This window comes from Nannospalax galili, unplaced genomic scaffold (genome assembly GCF_000622305.1).
Source record: "Nannospalax galili isolate Female #2095 unplaced genomic scaffold, S.galili_v1.0 scaffold218, whole genome shotgun sequence".
Lineage (NCBI taxonomy): Eukaryota > Metazoa > Chordata > Mammalia > Rodentia > Spalacidae > Nannospalax > Nannospalax galili.
Genome location: NW_008343207.1, coordinates 3662145 through 3687664, shown reverse-complemented (window position 1 = coordinate 3687664; position 25520 = coordinate 3662145). Strand labels below are relative to the sequence as shown.

The following is a 25520-nucleotide window of genomic DNA, read 5'->3' as shown; positions in this document are numbered from 1 at the left end:
GCCTTCAAACCAGCGGGCTTTCCCGGCTCACCACAGCCCTGAGTCTCACCTCCCTGAAGCCTGTGGCCTTTAACTAGGAAGCCAGTTGAGCCTCAGCAGGGGGTAACAGAAGGAGGACAGCGCCTCGCGCCACGCTCAGATCCGCCCATTTCCGCTCACCCCGTTGCGCCCGAGGTTCCACCACATCCCCGCCATTTCATTGGCTCTGGGAACCGGCCCCTGGAATACCTGCTCCGGATTGGCGAGCTCCGCCGCCTCTCGTGCTTCTTCCGGGGGCGGGGGCCGGGCGTGACTACGCCCCTTACGTGGGGACGCTCAGTGGGCCTCAGGAGGTGCGGTGATCCCTGCCTCACAGAAGGAAGTAGGTCCGTTGTGTGAGGAAGCTGCTATGGTGTGGCGTTCCTCGGCAGAGCCGAGGCGGTGGCGGCCATGAAGGTGAGGGGCTGGTGGAGCTGGGTTGGCTCTCCTCGCCTCTTCCAACCTCCCAGAGTACCTCTTCTTTCTCCTCAGCGGTTGGCCAAGCGGGGTCCTGAGAGACCTCCGCGGGGGGTCGCCCGGCTAGGCGAGTGGAACCGGATCGGTTCTAGCCGGTTCCCCGCCCGGCGTGCCCGACGGGGAGGGGGACGCGGTGGGGCTGCGGCGGTCACAGCCTGCTGGGCCAGGGCCCAGTGCGTCTCCTCTCGGGAGGCTCAGTCCTGGGTACCTCTGCCTCCCCGAGTCCTTGAACTAACCCCGACGTCGGGCATGTCACGAGACCGAAGGTCGAGAGCGGTACGGGGAGTGATGCGGATGGGCCGGACTAGCGGTTCGGAAATGTCGGGGGCTGGGATCCTCCTCCGAGGAGCGGGCGCTGGGCCTCAGCGTGGTGGCGGTGACCTGGCGCGCCAGCGTCCGCTTCGCCACTGCGGTGCTCCCTGGTGGGAGGTGAGCGTGGGAGCATCCCTGCGAAGTTGACCACGAGGGCCCGGGGTGTGTGTCACTCTGGCCTACTTTGGGGAGATGACGTTTCTCAACTTGGTCACAGAGTGCGAAAGAGTTCTGTGTGAAGCAGTCAATTCAGGTATTGATCATTTGCCCAATGCAGACCAAGTGGGATGCATAAGGTGTCTATGCTCTCCTCCAGATAAACACGGTTGTATTAATCTCGTTGGAGAAGTGTGTTGGGTGTGGGTGAAGAAAATGAGCGGGCGACTAGATTACCTTTGCAAAGTGTCAAAAATTGATTATGGAAGATTGAAAGAAGTGGCTAGAGAAATTCAAATATTTTGTCCATCACCTTTGTATTAGTCAAGCGGGAGGCATGGAGTAGAAATAATTCAAAATAACAATCCCAGTCTCTTTTTTTTTTTTCTTGTCTTTTTGAGACAGGGTCTTTGTAGCCCCAGCTGCCCTGGAACTCACTATGTAGACCAGGCTGGCCTTGAACTCACAGAGATCCACCTGCCTCTGCCTCCCAAGTGCTGGGGTTAAAGGCGTGGGATACCACGCCCGGCTAATCCCAGTCTCGTAAAACGGGGTTTACTAGTCAAAAGAGACAAGCCGGGTGTGGTGGTGCAAACCTGTAACCAGCACTTGGTAGGGGGAGGCAAAGGTGCCAAAAAGGGGAAGAAACAACAGCAACAAAAAGCAAAACCCTCAGAAGCAAGGAAAAAAGGTACCTCCATTGTTGCACACCTGTAACCCCAGCATTTCAGGAGGTGGAGACTGGAGGAAGAGCAATTAGGAGCTGAAGCTAGTCTGGCTACATAGCAAGTTTGAGGCCAGTCTGCACTACTTGAGACCCTATCTCAGCCAACTCCCTGGCTGCTGAAAGCAAGGGAGAATTTTGGAATACATAACTTCGTTTTGAGATCAGGTCTTGTATCCCTGATAGGCCTGGAACTGATGGAGACCAGGGTGTCCTTGAACTATGGGTGATCTTTCTGCCTTTGCCTCCTGAATGCTTGGATTACAAATGCTCTGGAATGGGTAACTTTGGAATTGGGTCTTGAAGTATGAAGATAATGTGAGAGTTTATTTTTAAATTTGCAGTTATAAAATATTTCTGTAACTTTAAAATACCTAGAAGTAGCTATTTCCTGAAAATCATCATCTTTGCTGTGAGATCCAAAAGCAAGCAGAGTCTTTATAGTACCTCAAAGCATGTCCTTATTAATACTAAATTTATGGCCCATCAGAGAGCTAGATATGGAAGGAGAGTTGAGGATAGGTACAGTGCCCACATTTAAAAAAAAAAGAAAAACGCCAGGCGTGGTGGCTCATGCCTTTAATCCTGGCACTTGGGAGGCAGAGGCAGGCGGATCTTTGTGAGTTAGAGGCTAGCCTGGTCTTACATAGTGAGTTCCAGGACAGCTGGGGCTACAGGGAAACTGTCTCAAAAAGACAAAAAAAAAAACCTCATATGCATGTAGGTAAGTGCACCTGTGTTGCAATGCCTGTGAGGACAGAAGAGGCTGGGATCCCCTGGAACTGGAGTTACAGTTGTTAGCAGCCATGTGGGTGCTGGGATTTGAACCTAGATCTTCTATAAGAACAGCCAGTGTTCTTAACCACTGAGCCATCTCTCCAGCCCCTAGTGCCCAAATTTTAAATAAGTTATTTAAATACAAGTGATTTTTGTATTTAAGTGAGAGGTAACTGCTATTTGGTCCTTTTGAGACAGGGTCTCCCTGTAGCCCCAGCTATGTAGACCAGGCTGGCCTTGTAGACCAGGCTTGCCTCTAACGCACAGAGATTGGCCTGCCTCTTGCCTCCCAAGAAGTGCTGGGATTTTTTTTTGGTCTTTTTGAGACAGGGTCTCCCTGTAGTCCCAGCTGTCCTGGAACTCACTATGTAGACCAGGCTGGCCTCGAACTCACAAAGATCTGCCTTCTGCCTCCTGAGTGCTGGGATTGAAGGTGTGCCCATCATGCCCAAACCCTGAAGTTTTATTTTTATATGTATGAGTTTTTCGTGTGCTTGTAAGTGTACCACATATGTGCACTGCCCATGGAAGCCAGAAGAGTGTGTTGGATCCTTGGAACTGGAGTTAAATGGTTGTTAGCTGCTATATGTTTGCTGAGAACTGAACCTAGTTCTTCTACAAGAGCAGCCAGTGAGTGTTCTTAACTGCTGAGCCATCTCTCCAGCCCTCAGCAAGTGCTTTTAAACTCTTAAGCTATCTCTAGCCTCTCTTGATTATACTTGTATGTTTAAAATCCTAATTTGTGATTTGTGTTTATTTGATTTACTCCTTTCCTGTTTTTCTATATTTACATTGATTTTACCCTTAATTATGTTAATCATGTTATGTTAATCATGTTCAAACTCAAAATGAGATCCCAAGGAGAAAAGATCATGTATTCCATTTTTAGTTTTTTAAAGCTATTTATATTTTTTAAATGTTTGTTTTGCCTTCATGTATGTAAGTGCACCCATTTCATGCATTGGCTGCAGAGGCCATAAAAAGGTGTCAGATCCCCTGGAGCTGGAGTTACTGACAGTTCTTAGTCACCATATGAGTGCTGGTAACAGAGCCCTGGTATGCCCAGAACCCACATGGTGGCTAACAACTATCTGTAGCTCCAGTTCTAGGGGATCTGATGCCCTCTTCTGACCTCCTTGGGCTTTGCACAACACAGCTACACTTACATACATGTAGACAGTACACTCGTACACATGAAATAAAAATAAATAAAAGCTGACCAAGGTGGCACATGCCTTTAATCCCAGTACTGGGGAGGCAGAGGCAGACAGATCTCTGTGAGTCCAAGGCCAGCCAAGGCCATAGCTAGGGCTATGGGGAGACCTTGTCTTAAAAAGACCAAAAAATAAATAATAAAGTATTTGGCAGCAAAGTAGACTCTTAGGAGATTATGTTATTTCTGTTCACCTAGTTTAATTAAATTAACTAAATTACTAAATTATTAAATTAACTAAATGACTTAAATCATTTAGTTTTCTATTGTTTTCATACTCATCTACAACTCTGTCCACTATCCATTATCCCTCCCCCTTCCCTTGGAGATTTCACACAAGAAAACAGGAAATAAAAGTAAAGAACAAGTCAACAGATTTCTGTAAAAGAAAGAAAGCAACTGCTTTGAGAAACTAAATTAAACTGTTAAAACCTCAGCTGAACCTTTCTCAGAGTATTGGAGGAACTGTAGAGGGAAGTAAAACACTAGAAGCATGTCAGCCTTCTATACAAGAGTATGTAGACAAGTTTTGGGGGAGTTATATGACTGAGATGTTGGTCCTAGAGTTCTAAAGGCCCCAATTTCAGAAGAAACTGCACAGCCCCTCCTCAGAAATTCTGGAGGGTGACTTTCTAGCTGCAATGATATAGGCAGGAAGGAGGAATCTTCACTCAGACCAAGAAGGCCTTGATCTTGTAACTTGACTGTTACTTGGGAGTTTATTATTTTGCTGCCCAGGCTGTACCCTGGACTAGCTCTGGGGCTGAGACCCAAGCATCAGTATTAAAATTTTTATTTTTATTTATTTATTATTTATTTATTTAATTTATTTGTATTTTATGTGTATGAGTGTATTGCCTGCATGTATATGAGTGTACCTATGTCGTGCAATGCCATGGAGATCAGCCGAGGGCTTCGGATTCCTCTAGAACTGGAGTTAAGGACAGTTCGTAGCCACCATGTGGGTGCTGGGAATCAAACCCGGGTCCCCTGCAAGAGCAGTCAGTGCTCTTAAACCGCTGAGCCATCTCTCCTGGCCCCTTAAATTATTTTTTAAATTTCATTTGTTTTGTGTATATACATGTGTGTACTCAAGCACCCTCATGTGCCACAGCACTTCTCTGGGGGTCAGAGGACAACTTGTTGGAGTTGGTTCTTTCCATCTACCATGTGTGTCTCTTGGATCAACTCAGGGTGGGAGGCTTAGTGGCAAGTGCTATTACCCACCATCTTGCTGGCCTAGGCAGTATGTTTAAAAGCTTTCTGATGAGTTTAACTTGCAGCCAAGGTAGAGAACCACTGTCTCTGCAGCAGTTTCACAGGTCCAGGCAATTCCTTAGCAAGAGGTAGTTAACAGCAGCCACCAAGCCACTAAAGCCACCCGCCCCCAAGAAACCGGGAAGGTCAAATTATTAAAATCACTTTCACTTCGGTATCAGCGTATCAGAAAACGGGCCTAATAGGGAAGTGAAAATTAGGTTTTTCACATACTCTGGTTGGGAAAGAAAGATAATTCATATAGAACTAGTGACTGTGTCCAGCCCTGTTTGAACTTTCTGAACTGTCAAGTAGGCTGGAATACTGCTACTCTCAAGAGAGGGTGCATTGTGGGTTTACCAGTTCAGTATATGCTGTTAAAAGTATTTCTTACTGATATGTTTTCTTTTTTAAGCTTTGTGTATGAATCTTTTTGTTTTTTGAGACAGGATCTCACTATGTAGCCCTGACTAGCCTGGAATTCTAGACCAGGCTCACCTCCAACTCAGAGATCCACAAGGATTAAAGGCATGTGTCACCACATCTGGTATGTATGTAAGTGCACCTACCTGTATTATGCAGTGCCCAAGGAGGTCAGAAGAGGGTGTGGATCCCCTGGAACTAGAGTTGCAGACTGTTGTTAGTCCATACCATGTGGGTGCTGGGAAACAAACCCAGGTCCTCTGCAGGAGCATTCGGTGCCCTTAATCGCTGAGCCATCTCTCCAGCCAGTAGATCTATTTTCTTATTGAAAGCCTTTGATCAAAATTAAGGTCACAGATCTAATGGGGCTGCAAACTGGATTTTCTACTGTTTTTTATTTCCTTCTGCTATGGTTTTTGGCTGAAAATAGTAATATGGAACTGAATGAATTATACTAAGTAGGGTTTTAGCAACTTTTTTTTTTTTTGGTCTTTTTGAGACAGGGTCTCCCTGTAGTCCTAGCTGTCCTGGAACTCACTATGTAGACCAAGCTGGCCTTGAACTCACAGGGATCTGCCTGCCTCTGCCTCCCGAGTGCTGGGATCAAAGGTGTGTGACAGCACGCCCGCTGAATCTTTTTTCTTAAATGAACAATGACTCTGTTAGTCTGGCTTCTCTTGCTTTTATGTTTAAGCAAACCGCGGCTCTAGAGTCGAAGGCATGAGCTATTATTTTACTTGTCTTTCAAAGGTATCACTGTCTTTTGAGAATTAGAGGATATGAAGCCATATAGTATCTAAATCAGTGACCATAACACTTAAAGACTGTGTGAACCTTGTGTTGTAGTTACTGTCTCCTTTTCCTGCACTTAGCATACTACTACTGGTTAGTGGCAAGAATAGCATTTTTATTAATATTCTAGATTGCCTTTTACATTACCCCCCAAGCTTGTTGGGAAAATACTTAATATTTCACAGATAAAATAAACTGTGGTATTATGTATAAAACTGCCATTTTAGCTTAATACCTCACTTATTTCAACTTCCATTACCTCTCACATTTTCTAGACTCCAGAATATGCATAAGAAGTAGGACATACCAGGCATGTTTGGGTATGCATTTAATCCCAGCATTCCAGAGGCAGGCAGATCTCTGGATATCTGTTAGACTGAGGCCAGCCTGGTGTATCTAGTGAGTTCCAGGCCAGCTGGGGCTACAGGAAAACCCTGTCTCAGAAAGACAAAAAAATAAATAAAAGAAGTAGGACATGGGGCAAAAACCTACTGGTCCTAAACACTGCCCCTTTTATACTAAAATAATGGAAAAATGCCTTTGGCCTTGCATTTGAAACTATATCTGCTTCTGACAGGCTTTGTTACATATTTCTGAGACTAATAAAAAAGGAGATAGAGGGGCTGCAGCTGTAGCTCTGTGGTACAGCGCTTGCCAAGCTGGGTTCCATTTCTAAAATAAATTATTAGAGTTAGGTATAGTGGTAACCATGATGGCTCATACAGAATAAAGAGTCAAGGAGAGCTGGGCATGGTGGCTCACCCCTTTAATCCCAGCACTCAGGAGGTAGAGGCAGGTGAATCTCTGTGAGATCAAGGCCAGCCTGGTTTACATAACAAGTTCCAGGCTAAATGTGGCCTCAGGAAGACCCTGTCTCAAAAAACCAAAAGCATAATAAACCCTGAAAGAAAATACCTTGTTGTGGAATCTGGTGGAGAGGTAAATAGCCTTTATACCTTGTGAGGTACTCAGGCTTTTTAGTCCTTGGAAATTATGTTTTATTAGTGGTTTTGGTTTGAAAAGGTAGAATAATTACTGTCTTAAAAGCTTTCCTTGGCTGGAGACATGGCTCAGTGGTTAAGAACACTGGTTGTTTTTGCAGAAGACCCGGGTTTGAATCCCAACACCCACATGGCAGCTAACAACTGTCTGTAAGTCCAGTTCCAGGGGATCCAACAGTCTCTTCTGATCTCCTTGGGCATTGCACAACATGGGTGCACTTAACTTCACGAAGGCAATACACGCATACACATAAAATAAAAATTAAAAAAAAGCTTTCCTTGGGGATGGCTCAGCAGTTAAGAGCACTGACTGCTTTTGCAGAGTACCGTGGTTCAATTCCCAACACCCACATGGTTGGCTACAAACCGTCCTTAACTCCAGTTCCAGGGGAATCTGAAGCCCTCTTCTAACCTCCGAGGCATTGCACAATAGGGATGCAATAAAATAAAATAATAAATTTTTTTTTTTTAAAAGTTTTTCTGCTGGGCCTGGTGGTGCACACCTTTAATCCCAGCACTTGGGAGGCAGAGGCAGGTGGATCTCTGTGAGCTCAAGGCCAGCCTGGTGTACATAGTAAGTTCCAGGACAGCTGGGGCTGCAAGGAGACCCTGTCTCAAAAAAGAAAAAAAAAAGTTTTCCTTAATGGGGCTGGAGAGATGGCTCAGAGGCTAAGAACACTGACTGCTCTTGCAGAAGACCCAGGATCAAATCCCAGCACCCACGTGGCAGCTAATAACTATTCGTAATTCCAGTTCCAGGGGCTCAGACAACCTCTTCTGTCCTCCAGCAGGCAAGATTTGCAGGAAGCTTTGCACGACACAGGTGCACTTACCTACATGTAGGCAATACACATACACACGTAAAATAAAAATAATAAAAAAAGCTTTCCTTAATGTCAAATTAATATATTCTTTATAAAGAATTTGGGAAGCAGAGAAAAACCTCAAAAAGGAAAATAAATACAAGAGATACATTAAAATCTAGAGTGCTTCTGGCAAGACCCTGTTTTTTAAATTTTTTTTCCCAGTGCTCACATGCGGTTTAAGTGTGGGGAGGGGAAACAGCATCAAGAGAAGCATTTTTACCAAGTTGTATTAAAAATGACACACAATCTAGACACAGTTCTTTTACACTGACAGTTGCAGTAAGTTCTAGAATCTGAGCAGCAATTTGAATCTTTTCTTAGAAAACATAGTGCCTGGTACGATCCACACGGTCAAGGCTGGTCTGGAACTCACTATGTAGACCAGGCTGGTCTCAAAATCACTTGTCTCCCAAGTAATGAGATTTAAGGTGTGTGCTACCATACCTGGCTAAAGAAAAATACAAACAAAAATCTTTATTATTATTTTTGTTTAACCAGAAATGCCATGCTTGGGACTGAGAAGTGCTTCAGGTTTTAGAGATTTTGTGGATTTTGGAATATTTGCATGGACTTCACCTGCTCCAAAATCTGAAGCTTTTTTTTAAAAACAAAAAAAAACAGGGTCTATGCATGTAGCCCTGGCTGGCCTGGAACTCACTGTATAAAACAGGCTGGCCTCAAACTCACAAAGATCTGCCTTCTGTTTCCCAAGTGCTGGGACTAAAGGCATGCTGCACCATTGGGTCAGAATCTGAAGCTTTTTTAAAAGCGTGTTCATTGTGCATTAGAGATGTTTATCTTGTGATCTTAGAGTTATTCAGGGCAAACTTCTGAAGAATGGCATTCTCTGAGAGTCCTAGACAGCCTATGTTCCAATTGGCTTTAAACTTGGCACTTGTGTTTCCTTTCAGGCGGGTGCTACCTCTATGTGGGCTTCATGCTGTGGGCTGCTGAACGAAGTCATGGGAACTGGAGCTGTCAGGGGCCAGCAGGCAGGATTTGCAGGAGGCACTGGCCCATTCAGATTTACACCAAGCTCTGACTTCTCTACCTACCCATCAGCAGCTACTGAAGGGCCCAACATAGTTTGCAAAGCCTGTGGGCTTTCATTTTCAGTCTTTAGAAAGAAGGTGAGTTGGTGAAATGTTACATATAAATGACATGTGGGAAAACAAAACAAAAAGACAACATGGGTCATAATTCTTGGTTGTAGGTTATTTTCAATAGCTAACAAACCATTTTATAAAAATATTAAAAGTTGCCAGGCATGGTGGTGCACACCTTTGATCCTAGCACTTGGGAGGCAGAGCCAGGTGGATCTCTGTGAGTTCAAGACTAGCCTGGTCTAGATAGCAAGTTCCAGGCCAGCTGGGGCTATAGGGAGACCCTGTCTCAAAAAGACAAAAAAATTAAAAATTGGTCTTGTTAATTATTCTTCATTAGGAAAACTGTGCAGTAGAAGGGATTCTATTCCTGTCACGTCTTCTGCATCAACATTGCTGCTTCTCGTGCTGTGCAGGCATCTTTGCTCCTGAACTCTGCTACTCCTGATGATACTCATTTTGAAGCAAGAGATTTAATTGCAGTGCAGTTTTATTCAGAGATTGTTTATTGTACCAGTGTTACCAAGTTTCAAAAAAATTTGTTCTTAACTATATTCTTTTTTGCTGTTATTTTTGGCAGAGCTTGGAATCAAGCCTAGGGCCTTACACATATTTAGCAAGTGCTCTGAACACTGAACTACAGTCTCCAGCCCATTTTTTTTTTTTTTTTTTTTTTTTTTTTTTCTTAAATGTAGCCCTGGCTAACTCAAACTCTTGGAAATCTTTCTACCTCACCCTCTGGAGTACTGGGATTACAGGCATAAGTCACCGTGCCTGGCTTCTGACCATATTCCTAACTTTGAAAAAAATCTGGTGCGGTTGGCTTACACTTATTTTCTCAGCATTAGGGAGGCTGAGACAGCGGACTTGAGTCCAGCCTAGATTATAGTGTGTTCCAAGTCAGTCTGACCTACAGTGAGAGAACCTGTTTAAAACAGCAACAAAAAAGACAAAAGTATAGCATTCAGGATTTAACAAAACACTTAGGTTAGAATTCTAACAGTTCATCTTACAGTCTTTGATCAACAATTCAGTCCTTGAAGTATATAAAGAAAAAGGTGTTAAGAGGAACAACACACTAAGCAGAAATGAACATACTTGAGTGTCTTCTTAAGGTTTTCTGAGACGAGGGGTGGCCCACGCCTCTAATCCCAGCACTTGGGAAGGCAGGTGGATCTCTGTGAGTTCAAGGCCAGCCTGGTCTACATAGTTCCAGGACAGCTGGGGCTACAGGGAGACCCTGCTTCAAAAAGACAAAAAAAAAAAAAGGTTTTCTGATGGGATGGCTTAGATTATGATTAGATTACTATATTAGTGGGATCTTGTGTGTCCTTGAGTTGAGATGGAGAGATCAGTTTCCTTTCTTTCTGTTAAGCTTTTTTCTCTTCTGGGAAGATTTTTGACCTAGGAAAAGACCAGGAAGAGCGTGATTGTGCTTTCTGTATTCCATGTGATCAAGTCAACTTGTTCTGCTAATTCCATGTTTGCGCCAGGGGGCGGAAAGGTTTTAATTAATTAACACAAGAGTGTTTGTTTTTCTTAACACGCTGTACTTGAAGTTTTGTGAGTGTGAACTGCCCTAGCAGTCATTGCTAATTTTCATAGCTTTAGAACACCAAAATGCCTATGAAAATAGGCTGGCGTCATAGGTGACTTCACATGAACCAAGGTTTTAAATATTAATAGAACGCAAAAAGAAAATGGTGTTTCATTAAGGCTTATGTTATCATTATACTTATTTTCTGTTTCTTCAGCATGTATGCTGTGACTGTAAGAAGGATTTTTGCTCCGTTTGTTCAGTTTTACAAGAAAATCTTCGTAGATGTTCTACTTGTCATTTACTACAAGAGACAGCCTTCCAGCGCCCACAGTTGATGCGACTAAAAGTGAAGGATCTACGGCAATATCTCCTCCTTAGAAACATACCAACTGATACTTGTCGTGAGAAGGAAGACTTAGTAGATCTAGTACTGTGCCATCATGGACTAGGCTCGGAGGATGACCTGGACTCAAGTAGCCTGAATTCCTCACGGTCCCAAACTTCTAGTTTTTTTACACAGTCTTTTTTTTCAAACTATTCAGCTCCCTCTGCTACTGTGTCTTCCTTCCAGGGAGAGCTCATGGATAGAGATGGGACCTTCAGATCAGGAATGTTGGCACAGGTAGGAGGGTGTGATTGATGACTCCAAGTGCCTGGCATGCTCACTCTTGGTCATATGTGGTAGGAATCTGTAGTGCAGGATGACTTCATGAACCTCAAATCATGTGTCAGAGCAGAGGTTCCATCAGCTGCACTGCACTGCCACTGCCGACCTGCCTGATATGTAACTTCAGTGCTTAGGGTGCTGGGTAGCCTGGAAATCCACTGTTTGAAGCAACCAAAATAGCTCACCAGTTTGACCTTAGTTGCTTCATTTTTCCCTAGTTTGTACAGTTAAGCATGAACTGTTGAAGTAATAACTGGAAAAGAAGTATGCAGATTTTTAGGACCATTTGAACATGTGTCAGTGACCATAGAACAATCACTAATACATGTTAACCAAATACCCAGGATATCTTGGTGAAATGAAATTGTTCTATTTTTATTTTTTGTGTGTGATAAGATCTCTAGCCCAGGTTGGCTTCAAGCTCACTAAGTAGCCAAGAACAACTGAACTTTTTAAATTTAGTTTTATTTTTATGTATAACAGTGTTTTGCCTGCAGTAAGTGCACCCAAGTGTACAGTGCTTGTGGAGCCCAGAAGAGGGCGTTGGATCCACTGGAACTGGAGCTATGAACAGTTGGTTCCTCTGGAGAACAGTCAGTGCTCTTAACTGCTGAGCCATCTCTCCAGCCTTGACTTTGGCACTTACCAGTTTGGCTAGAATTCGATGGCTTAGGAAGCCCCAGGAATAGTCTTGTCTGCCTCCCCAGCACTGGGATTATAAGCATATACTGTGCCTGGCTTTTTGTGTGGGTGTTGGGAATCTGAACTCAGATCTCATGCTTTCATGGCAAGCATTTTACCAATTGAGCCACCTCCCAGCCCCAGCTTTGAATTTCTGATCCTCCCTGTGTCCACCTTCCAAGTACTGGGGTAAAAGGTGTACATCACTGTGACTCAGTGCTAGGGATTTAACCTAAGATTTCAGGTATACTAGACAAGCATTTTTACCAACTGAGTTATCTCCAACTACAAAATTGTTCTAATCTAGATAACAAAACAACTATCTGGAAAATATAGTTATTTACTAATTATAACTAAAATACTGTCCAGTGAGGTCCTTAAGCATCCTAGTTAAATAACATGAAGGGCTTATAATTCATTGATTCTTATATGAGTGATCCTGAATGCTGAATTAAGCTGGGTGTGGTGGTATATGCTGTAATTTCAGCAATTAGGGAGGTAGAGAGCAAGAGCAAATGAACTCAGAAGTTTGAGGCTAGCCTTGGCAATGTACCAAGAATTACTATTTTTGTGTGTATGAGTGTTGCCTGCATGTATGAGTGCACCCATGTCGTGCAATGCTGCGGATGTCAGAAGAGGGCTTTGAATTCCTCTGGAAATGGAGTTAAGGACGGTTCATCCACCACCATGTGGGTGCTGGGAATCGAACCCAGGTCCTCTGCAAGAGCAGTCAGTGCTCTTAACCGCTGAGCCATCTCTCCATCCCCAGAAAGACATTATTAAAGGTAGAGGGATATCTGGGTGTAGTAGCAGATACCTTTAATTTCAGCACTGGGGTGGCAGAGGTAGGCAGCTCTGTGATTGAGGCCAGCCTGGGCTATGCTATATACCGAGTTCCAGGCCAGCTGGAGCTAGGAAATGCTGTTAGAAAAAACAAGAAACAAAAACAAAAAAAAGAAGGATGGCTGGGTGTCTAGTGCATATTTTTATCCTAGTTCTTACGGGACAGAAGGAGGAGGATGGATTTGGCTGCTATCCAAATATTTGTAACTTCAATAGCAGGAATCTTCTCGAGAGCTGGCAAATTATTATAAAATATAGACATATCTGACTTTTATACCACTTTTGGATATAAAATGTTTGGGAGGTGTAAGTGGCTGAATGCTGCAGGCTAGTGGTTGTGGGGTTGAAAATGAAATTGGAACTGACCAAGACTTGTGTGCAATGGCTAAAATAGAGTCAAAAGATGTCATTAGGAATGGTAGTACACACAATTCCAGGATTTGGAAGGGAGAGGCAGGAGAGTGATGAGTTCTGGCCAGTTTGGGCTAGTGTCTCAAAAAAGAAAAAAACAAGATGTGAGAGAAGGTATACAATTGAAATTGAAGCAATTTCTATTTTCCTAACAAAAACTGTTTATTTTTTTTGTAAAGACAGGGTCACCCTGTTACCCCAGCTGGGTTGGCCTGGAACTTGGTATGTAGATCAGGCCTGCCTCTGCCTCCCAAGTGCTGGAATTAAAGTCATGTGCCACCATACCTGGCTGATGAACTTTTTATTTTTTGGTCTTTTTGAGACAGGGTCTCCCTATAGCCCCAGCTGGTCTGGAACTCACTATGTAAACCAGGCTGGCCTTGAACTCAGAGAGATCTGAATTCTGAGTGCTGGGATTAAAGGCATGTGTCACCCCCCCCAGCTTTTTTTTTTTTTTTTTTTTTTTTTTTGGTCTTTCTGAGACAGGGTTTCCCCTGTAGCCCCAGCTGTCCTGGAACTCACTAGTAGACCAGGCTGGCCTTAAACTCACAGAGATCCACCTGCCTCTGCCTCCCAAGTGCTGGGATTAAAGGCGTGTGCCACCATACCCGGCTTCTTTTTCTTTTTAATGCTCATTTATTTTATGTGTATGTAGATGCACATACATGTGAATGCTATGGTGGGTGTGTGGAAGTTCTAGGGATCAAACTCAGGTCATCAGCCTTGGTGGCAAGCATCTTTACCCACTGAACCACTTCACTGACTCTTAGTCTTTGACTTAGTGGCTCTAGTTAAACCAGCCATTTGCAGATCTGTTGATGTAGTCACCCTGTATCCTTAGTGGTTTTGGCAATCAATTATGGGACCTTCCTTAGAGAGCAAATATTCTGATATATCTTAGAAATTCATACACAGAGGAATTTGTTTTGAGGTAACTTTATAGAAAGTGAGGTTCTTGATTTAGTCATGTAGGGTCCAACTCTTTGGGAGAGACAACCACCTTTCAGGATCCAAAGGTCATTTTTTTTTTTTACGACATATTTTTAAATTGAATTTTTGTGCATCTCATACATCACATCATAATCACATTGAGACCCCACCCCCATAGCTCCCCACCAGATTGTATGCATTCCATTAAGGCCTATCAAGTCAGGTCCATGTCCCCAGAAACACTTGGCTTCTTTTTTTTGAGACAGGGTTTCCCTGTAGCCCCAGCTGTCCTGGAATTCACTATGTAGACCAGGCTGGCCTTGAACTCACAGAGATCCGCCTGTCTCTGCCTCCCAAGTGCTTGAATTAAAGGTATGCACTAGCACACCCTACTTCTTTGTTATAAAATTTCAGTTATTTTATGTGTACAAGTGCTTTGCCTGAAGGTATATAAGTACATGCCTGGTGCCTGTAGAGGTTAGAAGAGGGTGTCAGATTCGCTGGCACTGGTGTTAAGGACAGTTGTCAGCCACCATGTGAACTGAACCCAGGTTCTCTGAAGAGCATTAAGTGTTCCTAAACTCTTGAGCCATCTCTCCAGCTCTGAAGTCATTCTTAAGGAAGATCAATGGATGGCTTTTTCCTAGTGATAAAAATGGGTTGGTAGTTAGGAAAACCTGATTAATGACCTAATCAGATACGTTGTGTAGGTACAAAGTGAAATAGCTTCAGCAAACACAGAAGATGACGATGAAGATGATGAAGATGATGATGAAGAAGAAGAAAACTTGGAAGATGAGGTAAGAGTCTTGTAAAATTTGGTTTCCCTGATAGATGCATGTGGCAGAAAAGGAAAATGTCATGTAAACTTCCCTTGGGTTAGCACAGGGTGTTTCTTCTAGTTTAAATGTAGGACAGAATATTAAAACACTTCAAGCTACTGAGAAGTCTGGGAAGAGTGTCTAGGGCCATGAGGACCAAAGGCTAAGAGGGGTCTGGACTTGTGGGACGAGAGGTAATGGATACTCTGATTTCAGAACCCTGGGCTCTCTAGGAAGAAAGTGCGAGCTTCGCTATCTGACCTGTCAAGCCTTGAAGAAGTAGAAGGGATGAGTGTGCGCCAGCTGAAGGAGATTCTGGCTCGGAATTTTGTCAACTATTCTGGCTGTTGTGAAAAATGGGAACTAGTAGAGAAAGTCAACCGGTTATACAAAGAGAATGAAGAAAACCAAAAATTTTGTACGTTAATTTTTCCATTTTTTTTTTCTGATGTAATTAAGTCTAATTTAGCTGTATGCCTATGATCTCAGCAGTTGGGATGCTAAGCCAGGAGATCACTGTGAGTTAAAAGCCAGGGTGGGCTGTATAGTGAGACCCTGTCTCAAAAAACAGAAGTCATTAAAAATAAAAATACTTTGCATGCCTTTAGTCCCAGCACTGGGGAGGTAGAGACACGGGATCTCTGTAAGATTGATGCCAGCCTGGTCTACATAGTGAGTTCCAGGCCAGCTGGGGTTACAGGAAGACCCTGTCTCAAAAAGATAAGGAAAAAAATTTGAGGAAATAATATACCTTTTTAGTGAGTTATGAATTAGTTTATGTAAGCCTGTTTATAGATCTGTTAAATAGACCTTTATGTGACATAGACTCTGAGGTGACAGTTGCCAAGTAAGCTAGATAACCAGTTATTGAGCCTAGTTTTTCTTACTATAAATGACTGTTAGGACTTGCCTGTAAAAGTGTTTGTTTTCTTACTAATCCCTCTGGCAGGCCAGTACCTTGGTTATCTCGATTGTAGCTTTTAAACCTTAACAATGGTGAGGAAATTCACTACATACAGGTGTTCAGTAATTCTATACATCAAGTGTTATTGTTTCTGAGTAAGTCTTAAGCTGACATTAACATCTCAACTAAAAAGTTCTTTAACTCATAACAGCTAAATCACAGTACTTAAGGCTAGGGTAAAAAAAAAATTAGTGGGATTCAGACAAACAAAACTTAGCTCCTCTCATCAACTTTTATCCTGAAATTTTTTTTTTTCCCCTCTTCTTTTTTTGGTCTTTTTGAGACAGGGTCTCCCTGTAGCCCCAACTGGCATGGATCTTGTTACAGAGACCAGGCTGGCCTCAATGCCACCATGCCTGGCTTTTTTTTTTTTTTTTTCTCCCTTTCTTAAGCTGATTAAGCCAGATATAGTCAACTCAACCTATTATACAGGCACATAGGAGGCTAAGGCAGTCTAGGCCAGCCTAGACTAGTGTGATACCCTATCCTTATACAAAGCTGGCTGTTACCAAATTTGTGGATAAATAGTTTCATGATGGGAAATAACTTCATCTACCTACTTCTAGGACAGTGCCATTGTAGCAGGTCCAGGATTTTAATCCCCAGGGCTTTCTCAGGTTCCAGGTTACTAGCTAGAGAATGACATTTGGACAGAGGGGAATTTACTTCATAAATGTAATACCTGTGTACAAGGTAAATTCTAATGAGTGGCATTCACAGTTTAATGATGTAGGCCATAAACACATGGCTTTTAAGTATCTTTCTCAGTTAACTCATTGCCTAATTCAAACCTAGTTTCAATCTCTGGCTTGGTGAGTACATTTTGTTTAGAGCACAGCCAGAATTTTCTCCATCTTGATTGGCCTTAAGCCACTTACTGCTAGGATTGGCTCAAATAAGCCTTGCAGAATATCCCTGAGAGACTGGCTCCTCTGTTATGCCTATATATTGTAAAGAGGAGAAAGGAGTCTTCATACAGGAGTGGAGACCAAGACCAAAATTAAAATTAATCTCATTTAGTCTCTCTCCACTCATCTGTTGACTCATCCCATAGGTCCTTTGTCCCCAGGCTGTACTGTTAAGATCCTATATTACTGCAGGGCATGGTGGCGCATGCCTTTAATCCCAGCACTTGGGAAGCAGAAGCAGGTGGATCTTTGTGAGTTCAAGGCCAGCCTGGTCTACATAATGAGTTCCACGACAGTTTGGAGCTACAAGGAGACCCTGTCTCAAAAAGACAAAAAAACCTGTATTACAAGAATTTTTTGACATGGTAGGCTACAAAATGATATTTCTAGCTGTCCTGGAACTCACTATGTAGACCAGGCTGGCCTTGAACTCAAGAGATCTGCCTGCCTCTGCCTCCCAAGTGCTGGGATTAAAGAAATACAAAGACTTCTGGCCTTGAAGCTTGAATTCTTGTTTTGTTGTAACCATGTTTGTAAATCCCCACCCCCCTTTTTTTTTTGGTCTTTTTGAGACAGGGTCTCCCTGTAGCCCCAGCTGTCCTGGAACTCACTATGTAGACTCACCTCTTCTTAGAAAATAAGCCTCTTAATTCCTCAGCTCTCAGGCAAAATCTCAGATGAGGTTAACTTTTTAAAGTCATTCATTACCTATCTTTCAGTGTCTGGATTGTCTCAGAATCATTCTAAGCCATAGCCCCAGCTGGCCTGGAATTCACTATGTAGACCAGGCTGGCCTCAAACTCACAGAGATCTGCCTGCTTCTGCTTCCCGAGTGTTTGGATTAAAGGCGTGTGCACCACCACACCCGGCTATATGGTTATTCTTAACTATCCTGTGAGTGTGAAATAAATCTCCTCCTGAGATGAGACTGCTGCCCCTTTTCCATGGTCTCATAGCAGGGGCCACTGAGCTGAATTTCCACTGGTGTCCTGGCTCCAAGGCCCATGTGACATGTATGTTTCCTTTTTTTAATTTTTTGTGTATTAAGTACACATGTCATGCAGTGCCTATGGAGGACAGGACAGAAGAGAGCCTCAGATCCTCCCAGGACTGCAGCTACAGAGAATAGTTAGCCACAGGTACTGGGATTCAAACCTGGGTCTTCTGTAAGAACCAGCAGTGCTTTTAACTGCCAATCCATCTTTCTAGCCCCATGTTTAAGACAGGGTCTCCTAGAGCCTAGGCTAGCTTCATATTCACTGCAGCTGAGAATGAATTGTAATTCAGATCTTCTTGCCTTCACCTTCTAAGTGTTAGGATTATAAACATGTATTACTGTGGTTATGTAGTGGCTTATGTAGTGCTAGGAATTGAACCCAGGGTTTCACACATACTAGGTCAATACCAGTTGAGCTATATTCCCAGCCTGTTTCTTTTTCCAAATGGATGAATATATCCTTATTACAAACCCCTTACATTACATGATATAAAACAGAAATGAGTAGCCAACATTTATGAAGCACTTCTTAGCTGGCTGCCATCCAAGTATCCTCATTTATTAACAGAATTCTGACGTGTAGGAATTTCCATATTTGGTGGTAAGAGCCAAAATGCTTAGAATTTTTGCTGCTCTTTCAGAGTACCAGAATTTGGTTTCTAGCACCTATATCAGGCAGCTCACAATCACCTGTAACTTCAGCTCCAAGGGATCTGACACCCTCTTCTGGCCTTCAAGAGCACCCACATAACACCTGGCGCATGTACACATACACAGTTTAAAAAAAAAGTGCAGAGGGGTTAGGGATTACTTTTCATCTAGCACTGGGATAGCATCAGACTTGTGGTGGTCATTCAGAGGATGGCTGTTTGGCTGTGGGCAAGACAGCAAGGCCAGCAGCCATGTCCACAGCCCTAGTTCTCTTGCTTTGCAGATGGTGAGCGAATGCAGCTGCAGGATGAGGAAGATGACAGCTTGTGCCGCATTTGCATGGATGCCGTCATTGACTGTGTCCTACTTGAGTGTGGACACATGGTCACCTGCACCAAGTGTGGCAAGCGCATGAGTGAGTGCCCCATCTGCCGTCAGTATGTGGTGCGAGCTGTGCATGTTTTCAAGTCTTGAAATTGAGGATCCCCCAAAGGGACACTTGCCTGACTCGAGCCCAAGCATTTCAGCGCACAAAAAGAATAAAATTAGATTAAAAAGCTGCTGTAGTTTACATTGTCTTTATAAAGTTCCTAACTTATTTGTATACAGCATGAATGGGGCCCCTTAGCACCATGGTCTAGTAGCCCTCTCCAGAAGAGATAGAAAACACCTTCAGAGATGGAACACACCACAGGGCTGTCTTTGCTGCTTATTTACCATAGTCATGTTTACTATGACCAGGTATTGTGCTAGTTGCTTTATGGTTTTCTTCAACAGTCCCTATTAATGATTCTGAAATGGATACAGCCTCACGTGCATTGAGAAGCCAGCCTCTTAAGAAATTTTAAATATCCTTATCTAAAATTTTAGCTAAGACGTGGCTATGTTAGGCTGGGAGTATAAATCAGAGGTATATTAGTAAGCCCCAGGTTCCATCCCAGCACTAGAGTGTGGTGGGTGAGCTACAGAAGGTCTAACACCGTTTTTTTGTTTTTTGTTTTTTTTTTAAATTTTCAGTTCCATACAGCAAATGAGAAAACTTTGATACTAATTTATGCAGAGGGGTTTCTTCTAGGGCCAACTAGAAGGTTTGGCTTTGGGTTGAGTTGAAACCAATTATGGATTTACCCTACTTATTGTGGGCAAATGTTTTGAAGATTCCGTTGATCTTGACTTTTCAAAGTCTCTAGTTGTCTTAACTTTGCAAAGAGTAACGTGGCCTTATGTACTTAGGATCTACCAACAGACGCCTAACAATTATGAATTCAGGTAGGCTCTGAAACATGTAAATCAAGGGCCTCAAGCCGGTTAAGAACATTGGCTGCTCTTGATCCAAGTTGGGTTCCCAGCACCTACATGGAAGCTAACAACTGTAACTCCAGTTCCAGGGGTGCCAATGCTCTTTTCTGTCCTCCTCAGGTATTGCATGACATGGGTGCACTTTAATATACATACAGGCTTGTACATATACACATACATACACTCATACACACGTAATAGTTTTGAAGGTCACAGTGGAATACAGTGAAGTTACCTTGTTCCTGTTCTCACAGTAGAAAAGGATATAATAATTTAAGACACGATTGTATCAAATCTTCCTTTGCAAACATCACATTCCCTTAGTGGTATGGACATAACCATATCAGATCACACAGACACACACACATAATAAAAACTTTAAAACTTATATAGAGAATAGAGACTTGCATTGGGAGTATAGACTCCAGGGTGGCTTAGTACTCCTTGGGAGAACTCAATCATGACCTGTGTACTACTATGGCCTCCCTAATATCTGGAGCTATGTCATGTCTTGGTGGCATGAACCCAGGTTCTTTTTGAGACAGGGTCTCCCTGTAGCCCCAGCTGTCCTGGAATTCACTATATAGACCAGGCTGGCCTTGAACTCACAGAGATCCGCCTGTGCCTCTGCTAGAATTAAAGGCACGCGCCACCACGCCCAGCTGAACCCAGGTTCTTAGGACTATTCACACGAAAATAAGTCACCCTGCAAGTATTTGAGGAAGAGGATGGCTTTTTGCAATTTTATTTGTATTGAGTGTTTTGCCTTCATGTACATGAGTGCACTGGTGTTGCGCAATGTCTGCAAGTCCAGAAGAAGATGTCAAATCCCCCGGAACTGGAGTTATGGATGGTGGTTAGCTGCCATGTGGGTGCTGGGAACTATACCAAGGTCCCCTGCAAGAGCAGCCAGTGCTCTTAACTGCTGAGCCATCTCCCCAGCCCTGAGGATGACCTCCAGAGAACTAAAACTACCACAGAAATAACCTTTACTTCTGCATAATGAAACTTTCAGGCCAGTAGAAATAATCTGCCTTTTTATAAGTAAACTAGTTAACATCTTAATTTTATTAAACGGATCTCCAGAGTTAAACACCAGAGACAATCATTTCTGTGTCTCTAGTTTGACTCAGAAAAAGCCTTTGGATTTAAGTCAGAGGTATAGCTTTAAATGAGATCTAACTTTTAAAACTGGATGGTTAACAGGAAGGGCTTATAGGGGTAAGGTCTTGATTAGAGAAAGGAAGTTGATTATTTTCCCCATCTTCCAACTCATTAGAACAGTGATCTGTATATATGAATATGAAGTAATTGGGGACTGTCTAAAAATGTTCTATGACCCCAAATTCTAATTTGTCTCAATCTTTCAGCTCCCAGGCTGTAGAATACAGCCTCCGATTGTCTTCTCTGGGACAAGTTTGCCCTCCCCATCTGGGCAACTTCTAGGAAAGAGTAATGCTAAGTGGCAATGGAAGTTATTTTTGTGCAGGTGTGGTAGGAGGTCCCCCAATATGGTTCACCCAAAGGTGAATCATTGCCCCTAATAATGCACAAGCAGCCATCATTGTAGCATTTTTTCCCCATTAGCTTTACAGGCCAGAAACAGATCTTTCTGTAGAATGGAGCAATTATGTGTTGTACAGGGCTGCTGTGCTGCTTGGATGACAGAAATTAAACATTGTTTGGCATCCACACAATGTACACTAGTTTTGAGACTTCCATTAATCCTGGGCTTTCCCATCTGATTTTTAGTCTACTCCTAAAACAAAAACCCTCAAACACCAAGAGTGTTTTTTTGTTTGTTTGTTTGGTTTTTTTTTTTTTTTTTGTATAATTGTTTATACAAATTCAACAAAGGTAAAACCGTATCAGGGAAGGTCTAGGAAACACCACTGTAAACGATGGTACTTATGAATGCAGAACTTGACAACTAGGAAATAGCCAGGTAACCAACCTAAGTGAGAACTCAACTAACACTTCAAAGGAGGGAGAAAAAGTAAAGGCAAGGCTGTGGGGACATTTATTCTACTTGACTCACGGTATAAATTAGATCTATATAGAATACAAGAGCTCATGCTTGGAGCGAAACCCTCCTGAGTGCAAAAGCTGGAGTCTGAATTGTAAAATTTTGAGGAAAAGGTGAACTCTATTGAAGAAACTTGGCAAAGTGTATTTGACTATAATTTACATTTGTCCACAACATGCTTGTGTATCTTCTTGACATATAAAGTAGGCTCTCAACATTCAGTAAAACATGCTTTTAAGTGGAAGGTTGTCTCCCTCCCCATCACACCTGGGCACATGTATTGATGGGCTTTGTGTTGATGAAGTACAAGTTAAATTCTTTCCTACCTGGAGGAAAGTTGGCAATCTCAAAAACAATAAAAACACTGGTATGCATTCAAATCTTGCATAAATAATTTTTAAACAATTTGTACAAAAATAGTTCTGCATAATGTAAGATGTAACAAAACCAACTAAACAAAATGTGTCAAGACAGCTGCAGATGGGGTGTATGGTCCACTGTGTTGACACCAGAAGCCTTGGCATTACAAGGAACAAAGTGCCCAAAACAAAAACACCACCGATAAAAGCTCAGACTTCTAAGAGGATGTCTCCAAAGCCGATCCTCCTCTCCAACTGGAATGTCTTCTAAAGGCCGCCTTAGAAATGGTCCAGAAAGCAGTGCAGTTATGATGCAGAAAGGCCAAAATAGAATAAAGTATCTATCTGGCTTACACTCTTCCCCAAATGGGTGGGTGAACAGCTTCTCCCTTGGCAAGACTTGCAAAATGGAACCGTGTCCTGTGGTCTGTTGTTCCAAATTCCAAAGGGAAATAAAAGTTTTTTTTTTTTGTAGTCTTTCCCTTCTCAGGCTGTATTTCCCCTACCCCACCCCGCCCCCCATATTTACATACTTGTCCTGGGACTAACTTAGTTTTTGCAGAAGTTTTTCTTCCACCTGCCCAAACTGGACACTGACAGACATTTCAGCTATGAACTGCTCGCAGCCTTCCTTGGTGACTTGCTTGCAGTACCTCAGGTCAATATGACAGATATTTCCACAGCGTTTAAAGAAGGACAGGCACTGATCAGTGACTTTATTGCAGTCTGTAGGGAAGATGAAAACCATGTTAAACTACAGAAGATGAAGAACCCAAAAGCCCCTAAACTCAGGTGCCCAGCAGTAGAGATGGAACAGATTGCTCAATGTCCTTGAAATGGGGGGATGCTTTCATCTAATTGCAAAAAAACTTTAAATGTATAGCTCAGTGGTAGAGCACTTGCTAGGCATGTGGAAGGCCCTAGGTTCTAGTTTCCACACTGCTATTAAAACAACAAAAGCCATTCTGACTCTACCAGGTGAAAATCACTTGTACCACAAGGTATATTTCTATAAATAGATCTGTGTGTCTTACAAAAAGGGCCATATAGAGGGCTGGAAAGATGGTTCAGCAGTAAAAAAGCATTTACTGCTCTTCCAGAGCAGTTCTCTTCCTAGCCCCTAGTCCCCACCCCTACATGGCTGCTAATAACCCTCCTTAACTTCAGTTCTGGGGATCTGATGTCCTGTTCTGGTTCTCCATGAGCACTGCATGCACAGGTATGCAGGCAAATGCTTACACAAATAAAATTAAGCAACTACAAAAAGGGGGTCAAGCTGGGCGTGGTGGCGCACACCTTTAATCCCAGCACTCGGGAGGCAGAGGCAGGCAGATCTCAGTGAGTTCAAGGCCAGCCTGGTCTACACAGTTCCAGGCCAGCTGGGGCTACAGGGAGACCCTGTCTCAAAAAGACCAAAAAAAAAGTGGGGGGTCATAATGGGTCAAAGGGGTTTTCCAATGGAATAGTTATATTTGCCTCTCTATATCCACCTATACTATGTTCAGAGTGAGAAGCTGTCTAAGGTCATCTTGGGACCCATGTGCTCTTTTGCACCCTAGCACATTGGTGATGCACAGCCACATACTGGCTTCCTCACCCCACAACCCAACACAAAGTGTCTAGTTGAAGCTTGATGGGGCTGAAGAGAGGTTCGGCCCATAAAAAACAAAACAGAATTCAGAATCGTTGACCACGTCCTATGAACAGCTGTGTGTTTCCTTTATCATTCTGTACTACCTCTTTCCTTTAGAACTAATAATCCATTGTCAACTGGCTTAAATGCCAAACAATGATCAACAGAGACTAAGAAGAATAATTCCTTCTACATGAATCAAATGGATCAGAAAACGATTGATACTTTCCTGTCAGTTTTATTAACTTTGAAATGTTTTCTTATCACTTTTGATTTTCTTTGAAATTGAGTGGGAATAAAACAGGGTCAACTGATAACATGCACTATCAAAATGGCAGAAGCTTGAGGAAACTAGTACCATGTACACCTGTATACTGTTAGTCTTGGCAAACCAGAGCTCACCAATTCTTATGTGCAAAATTCAAGGAAAATAATCCAGTCTCACAAATGCAGTAAGAATCTCATGAATTTGGAGTAAGTGGCCACAGGAAACTGTATTCATCATGTATACAGACAAATAATGAGGGTGGACAGTTAAGATTGAAGGAGGGACAACAACAAAAATGTTGACAAAGATGCCTTAAAAGGTAACTTCTTGGGGCTGGAGAGATGGCTCAGCGGTTAAGAACACTGAATGTTCTTGCAGAAGAACCAGGTTCAGATCTCAGCACCCACATGGCAGCTAACAACTGTCTGTAACTCCAGTTCTAGGGGATCCGATGCCCTCTGCTGACCTCCGTGGCATTGCACGACATGGGTGCACTTCCATACATGCAGGCAATACACACATACACATAAAAATAACAAAATATTAAAAAGGGTAACCTCTCTTTTTAAAAATTATTTTATGTGTATATGTATTTTTATGTGTATACATATTTTAAGTGCACCTGTGTCATGCAATGCCTGTAGAGGTCGAAAAAGCATTGCGGGGGGGTGGGGGGTGGGGGGTGGAGGGCTAGAGAGATGGCTCAGCAATTATGAGTATTGACTGCTCTTGCAGAGGACCAGGGTTTGATTCCCAGCACCCACATGGCAGCTACAAACCGTCCTTTAAACTCCAGTTCCAGGGGAATCCAAAGCCCTCTTCTGACCTCAGCACTGCACAACACGGGTGCACTCACATACATGCAGGCAATACACTCAAACACATATAATAAAAATAAGTTAGGCGTGGTGGCGCACGTCTTTAATCCCAGCACTCAAGAGGCAGAGGCAGGTGGATTTCTGTGAGTTCAAGGCCAGCCTGGTCTACATAGTGAGTTCCAGGACAGCTGGAGCTACAGGGAGACCCTGTCTCAAAAAGACCAAAAGAAAGAAAGAAAAATAAGAAGAAAAAAAAAAGGCATTGGATCCCCTGGAATTGGAGTTAAGGATGGCTATAAACTGCCATGTGGGTGCTGGAAACTGAACTCGGGTCCTTTTCCTTTTTTTGGTAATTTTGAGACAGGGTCTCCCTGTAGCCCCAGCTGGCCTGGAACTCACAGTGATCCACCTGCCTCTGCCTCCTGAGTGCTGGGGTTAAAGGCGTGCACCACCACGCCCAGCATCCAGGTCCTTTTCAAGAGCAGCAACTACTTTTATCCACAGAACCATCTCTCTGCCCCACCTCTTAATCTCAAATATTCCCTCAAGATGGTTATTCTGCTTTATAATCTTAATGCAAAAGTC

At 43.1% G+C, this 25520-nt stretch overlaps 2 protein-coding genes across 16 annotated transcripts in view; one reads left to right on the top strand and one right to left on the bottom strand.

Annotated features, from left to right (window-relative positions):
- Positions 1–289: 289 nt before the first annotated feature.
- Rnf34 (ring finger protein 34) lies at positions 290–19103 on the top strand. The gene is made up of 6 exons (XM_008839374.3): positions 290–435; positions 8928–9146; positions 10874–11281; positions 14902–14991; positions 15229–15430; positions 18816–19103. Exons 1-6 carry the CDS (start codon positions 430–432, stop codon positions 19004–19006), a joined length of 1116 nt encoding a protein of 371 aa, XP_008837596.1. The 5' UTR covers positions 290–429; the 3' UTR covers positions 19007–19103.
- Positions 19104–20477: 1374 nt separating this feature from the next.
- Positions 20478–25520, bottom strand: part of Kdm2b (lysine demethylase 2B) — a 146151-nt gene continuing 141108 nt past the window's right edge. For 4 of the 15 annotated variants that reach the window (XM_029566594.1, XM_029566585.1, XM_029566586.1 and 1 more), the window contains 2 exons: positions 22766–22942; positions 20483–22643 (listed from right to left, as the gene is read on the bottom strand). In XM_029566594.1, coding sequence (XP_029422454.1) covers positions 22567–22643; positions 22766–22942 — 254 coding nt within the window. In that variant the 3' untranslated portion in view covers positions 20483–22566. Of the gene's footprint in view, positions 22943–25520 lie in introns of all 15 variants that reach the window. The other 11 variants (XM_029566592.1, XM_029566590.1, XR_003850481.1 and 8 more) reach the window with 10 other exon arrangements.